We start from the raw sequence: 6000 nt of genomic DNA, 5'->3' as shown, positions 1-6000 counted from the left end.
ATTGGAATGGATTATGAATTCTAGTATTTTAATTTTTAAAATTTAAAAATTGAGGTATAACTGACATGCAACATTATATTATTTTGAGGGGTACAACATAATATTTGTCTATATTGTGAAATGATCAGCACAGTAAGTGTAGCTAAGGTCTGTCCCCCGTACATAGTTTCAGCTTTTTTTTCTTGTGACGAGGACTTTCAAAATCCACTACAGTTAAAAATACTTTATTGTATATCTAAAGTATTTTTAGATTGCCTGATAAGACCACTTACATGTTTCTGTATCATGTACTACCTTCTCATCACTACCTTCTCATGATTAGCCTACATCATCTTTATTTGGTTGAAAGAACTCATTTAATATTTTAAGGAGATAAGTATATTCAAGATAACTAGTTGTTCCTTCATCTCTCTACTCCCTCCAAGGAACTCTTTCTTTGTAATTAGTTATTTTGGTAAGAATTTATTGTGCATCTGTTTTATGTAGAACCTCCAATACATGCTGTATATTGGGGTATAATAAGGAGGGTATATTTGTGGAGGGGAGGTCGCAAAGAAATGAAAAACATAATTCCTGGGATATTTAGTTTCCTATAGAAAGAAGGTTGAAACATATTATACAACTTGAGAACAGGTACAAAGTAACATGTAGTCTCAAAACTGCAAAGTAGCATAGTACAATTTGGATATGTATATGTTGAAAAGAACAAAATGATGACATGTAATAAACTCAATACTCTGCCACTGACCAGGGATACAGAGGTGGAAAAGACATAGTCTCTGCCCTAAAGATTTCTATGGTAATAAATCAGCACATAACTGGAGCTCAAAAATGTTACTGCATTTTCGTGTATACCTTTGGAATAAGAGGATTCATGCTGTGTTGTGGCTGGCTGCCTTTAATGTTGAAAGGGACTACCTGAAGATAATACCATCACTAACCTTATTTCTAAAGAGAATACATATGCCTCTGTAAGACTAAGGTCATATGGGTAAATTTATACGTGTCACAGAATATTTAGCAAAAAATAATTTCTAAATGTGTATGTAGACAACTTAAACATTATTTATGTGTCTTGTAGAGGTGACATACTAACCTAGACACTTTCCAAAATAAAACTCAAGTTTTTCTGATGTAGTTTTAATTCCGCCACGAATTTACACCATCTCTGGCAATCACTTTTCTGTGCCTCTTATTATGGTCTAACTAGCTTATGTAACTGAGGTGGAAGGAGACACACAAAAGTGAATGCTCTGCATGCTTGGTGCTAATAAATAATTTTCTCTGTCTTCTCACATGCAGATTTGAAAACCATAATATTTAAAATTTTACTTTACAAAAAAGAAATAAAAAGTACATAGTTCATGAAATAAAGCCACAGGCCAAATGCAGTGGTGTTTTTTGTTTGTTTGTTTTGTATTTTTTACTGGCTAAGTCTAAAATAAAGAAAGGCTACGTTTTGCCTCGGGGATTTGTTTACAGGAATCTAGGAATGGCTCTATTAGGAGAGTGCATCTCCCTCATTAAACGGTGAGTTCCTTTAGGAAAGAGATTACATCTTTTAACTCGCTGGCCTAAACTTCTAGAATACTATCCTCAAAGCGTGCTTTGTCAGATGAATGAACTTCCGTGAAAGTTGCCCAGTTAGATGCCGTTTCTGCAGTCAAGATCACAACTCCCAGAAGGCGATGCTCCTCCGGCACTCACGGTGTAAGGACGAAAAAGTCCCTGCACCCATCGTACCAGATCAAGACTACAATTCCCAATATACCCAGTGGGCTCCGGGAACCTTGTCAGGAACCACCTGTTGCCATAGCATCCGGGTCCGCGCCAACCAATCCGAGCGCCCCTCCCGAGGAGAGGCGGGCCGTTCGTATCGTCGACCAATCGGAGGCATTTTTGTTGTGGCGCGTGACCGGAGGAGGCGGGAGCTCGCGACCGGCGGCTTCTCCTTGCTTCGAGGGGTCGTGGCCTTGCTCCCGCTGTGCAGGGCTAGGGTCCGGGCGTGTCCACGCGCTTGTGTGCGCGTGGGGCCTGTGGTGCTTGTGGGTCCGCGCTAGGTGTCTGCGGGAGCAGAAGCAGAAGCCATGGGCGGGACGGCCAGCACCCGCCGGGTCACGTTCGAGGCGGACGAGAATGAGAACATCACCGTGGTGAAGGGCATCCGGGTGAGTGACAGTGGGCGGGCGGAGGGCCAGCACTCGGACTCGGACCCTAAACCTCTGGCCTTTCCGGGTTCCGCTTAGCCTGGTTTCCTCCGTCCGGCACCTCAGTGTTGTCCGGCCCGAAGCTGAGTTTTTTGCAAAGAAGTTTGAAGTTTTTCAAGACGTGGGACATCCATTCAGAGATACTTGCTGGTTGTGGGCCAAGTGCTGAGCACCGTGCTGGGGCGGCTGGCGGATGCCAGGTTGCTTTAGACCCTCCGAGGGCTCACAGTCCAGTCTAGACTGTATTGCTCAGTAGTTGTGGGACTTTATTTGAAACCCCTTCCTCACTGTACCCATCTGTGAAATGGGGCTTGTCTGTCTTCTCCTGGGTTCAGGATCCAAAGCCTGCTTTTGCACTGCCCACAAGGCCTCTCTCAGGATGAACTGGCCTTTTAAGGAACCCTTTATCTACTCTGTTGTTTAGTACTCTCCCACTGACAGCACCCATTCCCCCGACACACACACACACACAGACACACACACACATACACACTTTTCGGCCCTGCCTCGGGTGACTTCTCGTTCTCCCTCCTTCACTTTTCTTTCACTTGACGTCTTATCTTTTCCAGGCCCCTCCTCTGTGGCCTGCTTTGCCTAAGTTTTGGACTAGGCCCAGTGACTTCAAGACTAGTGTCTGCCAGCCTGATAGGACTTGAGATAAGATTGCAAGTTTTCGTACCACTAGGAGTAGTACACTTTGTTCTGTCCAAGACATTGGAGAGAATTTTTAAATGCCCCCTGAATATGCTTGATACATTAACCGAAAACTTGATTTTTCTCTAGGGTGTCAGCATACCAGCACTAATTTCATTAACACACTCTCCGCTGCACCTGAATTTGGAGCCTCACATTTTTGGAAGTATGATGCCTGATCCTAGTAAATAAAGCAATTTGACCTCAGAAAGTTTTATACTATTTTCCTTCCTCTGTTATTACACAACCAGCATAAGTAAGCTAAATGTGTAAATTATCTTTAGCACTGGTTACTAGGAATTAAAACTTCTTAAATTTTTAAAGTGTTTAAAAACTTTTACTTTGCAACTGTTACCTTGAGAAAAATTTATTAAAAGTTTTCTTTATAGAAAATCAGACTGTTGAACTCAGTTTTGGGTCTGTGACCTGTGACCAGCATTTCCTTATATCATATTAAGTAATGGTAGTACCACATTTTGTAATGAAATGTCTGAGGCTGCATTCTTTGCATTTTTGAGGTTTAGTTGGTACTCTTTAAAGTAAAATAAAAATTTCTGTAAACTCTGAGTTTTATGCAGAGATTTGTTTAATCTTGCCTTTAGGGGCTTTGAGTGTTCCACACCAGAGGGTGAAAAAGAAATAAAAGTAAGAAGAAGCAAAATAAGTTTTGGGTGAGAAGACATTGTCTAGAAAAATGTATAAATCCATGTTCTCATGCTCTAGTACAGGCACAGTGATGACAGCAAACAAAATTAAAAGGGAATTGGGCCACAGCAGAGATTCATATCAAGTATTAGATAAGGTTAAATAGAGTAAGTATGAAGAGGGCTTGATATTAGATTAAACGGAGAGATTGTCTGAAAAACCCTTTTAAAAAAACTTTATAAGAAAAGAAGCTATGTCCTTTGGCCACTCAATTTGGTGGAATTATTCTTTTATTTTTTTCTTTCTCATAGAGTACATTTTATATTGGTATAATTCAAGCACACACCATGCTCATTTTGACCTCTGTGCTTTGCTTTTTTTCAGTTCATGCCCTTCACCTGGAATGCCCTTGCAATGTTCTCCCTGTTGCTTCAAATCCTTTTTCAAGGATGATTTTCTCTCTCTGAGCTTCAGTTTTCTCACCTGCAAAATGATGGGGCTTGAGTACACCTCTGAGATTCTGAAATTCTGTGAGTCTAGTGGCACTGTTTCTTGTAGCCATGCTCAGCCTGTTGCACTTTCCCCTAAAAATAGCACGCTGTTGAATTGTTGAGTACTGAGGGGTCATTCTGATTTCTTTGAGGTCATGGTCAAAAGAACATCAATTTGGAGTTAAACTGACCTCAGTTAAATCTCAGATTAGGCATTTCCTAGTCTGCAGCCTTGGACAGGTAACTTCTCTGATTATATTTCCTTATCCTTAAAGGGGAATATCATCTCTTGATTGTGGTAAGAAGATGAGGTAAGGTATTTAAAGCACGTGGCACACTGTAGATTTTTAATAAAAGGCAGCTGTTATTGAAATGATAGGGTTCCTTCCACATCTAAGATTCTTTGAAGTGCTGGGGACTATAGTGGAAAGAGCATATGCTTTGGAACTAGGCAGACCTTAGTTTGGTCCTATCTCTGCCTCTCATTAGCTGTGTGGCCCTGGACAAGTCACTTTGATTGTGTTTCCCTGTTCAGTATATCTGGATAATGCAACATACTTGTAATACTTCTGTATCAAGCACTGCTTTTGAGAATTTGATGTGATGTAAGCGTGCAGCACAGTGCCTGGTACTTTGATGGTGTTTACTATTCATATGAGTAGTAGCAGTTCCTGGAGCTGATCACGGGGATGAATACTTAACCTTACATGAACTGAAAATAATGGGTAAAAATAAGAGGTACACATATTGTGTACCTAAAGGGATGTAGACTGGGGAATGGGACTCCTGGGTTCTGCAACTGATTGCCTGTGTGATTTTTTGTCTATGTGTTTTCTAGATGTTTTTAAGCTGATCTTTATATTTTTCTTAGCTTGAAACAGTCCTCTTGTTTCTCCTGAGGGGAAGTCTCAGTGTCATGAGTTGAGCCAGTGTTTTTAGCTCAGTTGATTGAAACATGGTGCTGATGAAGCCCACACTTCAGTGTTGAATTGCAGATAGGTTAGTTCAGCTTGGCTGAGGAAGACAGTCCAGATATGCCCAGTTGTCTAACATTTATGCCATCACTCGTAAGAATAAGAGTGTGCCACATATACACACTACTGTATATAAAATAGATAACAAGAACCTGCTTATAGCACAGGGAACTCTACTCATACTCTGTAATGGCCTATATGGGAAAAGAATCTAAAAAAAAAAAGAGTGGATATATGTTTATGTATAACTGATTCACTTTGCTGTACAGCAGAAATTAACACAACATTGTAAATCAACTACAATAAAAATTAAAAGAAAATGTGTTCACCTTAACAGTAACACCTAAACACACTACATGTGTTTCTCTCTGCTGGTTTTTGGCTTTACCAAATTTGCCCTCTTTGGACCCCCTTTTGTTAGTTTCTCATTAAGAGAATAACTCCTATTTCTTTTATACTTTTCCCTTACTTCTGTGTACACCACTTTTCCAGGCCTCCTGCTTCTTTGTGTAGAGCATTTCCTTTTGGACCACTGTGACCATATCACCTGTGGTTACCTTTTTTCATAACAATAAAGCTTTAATTAAAAAAAAAAAAAGTGTGCCAACAATGCAGCAGACTCATTCGCTGCTGGAAAACCAATTTTGTGTTCCACTGATAAGGGTAGTAATTTCATCTTCATTTATCTTAATATACAAGGGGTAATACTGAGTAAACAACATAAGGTTTTCAGTAACTAGGCCGCATTTATTAATAGATCACATTTTTCCAGATTTTTCTTGCCGAGATCCTCAGCAGTTAGCAATTAAAGGACTTACAATGTTTAGTTTAAAGCTTCTTCTCACCAGGTGTTATTTTCATGGTATTTATTGGGTCCTGGTTCTCTCTTTTCCCTTATCTTCAGCAGTCAACAGCCCCCCCTCCCCCCTTCCATAAAATAACCTGTATTCTTACACCTGATTCCAACTTTGAACTCATGGGTTGGATGAA

General features: G+C 40.3%; 1 protein-coding gene across 2 annotated transcripts in view; it reads left to right on the top strand.

The window, feature by feature from the left end:
- Positions 1 to 1916: 1916 nt before the first annotated feature.
- Positions 1917 to 6000, top strand: part of CHCHD3 (coiled-coil-helix-coiled-coil-helix domain containing 3) — a 281079-nt gene continuing 276995 nt past the window's right edge. For both annotated transcript variants that reach the window (XM_082473146.1, XM_082473145.1), the window contains exon 1: positions 1917 to 2168. In XM_082473146.1, coding sequence (XP_082329272.1) covers positions 2088 to 2168 — 81 coding nt within the window. In that variant the 5' untranslated portion in view covers positions 1917 to 2087. The remainder of the gene's footprint in view (positions 2169 to 6000) is intronic.

This window comes from Balaenoptera physalus (assembly GCF_965194825.1).
Source record: "Balaenoptera physalus genome assembly, chromosome: 8".
Classification (NCBI taxonomy): Eukaryota; Metazoa; Chordata; class Mammalia; order Artiodactyla; family Balaenopteridae; genus Balaenoptera; species Balaenoptera physalus.
Note: the sequence above shows the minus strand (reverse complement) of the source record. Positions and strands in the feature narration are given on the sequence as shown.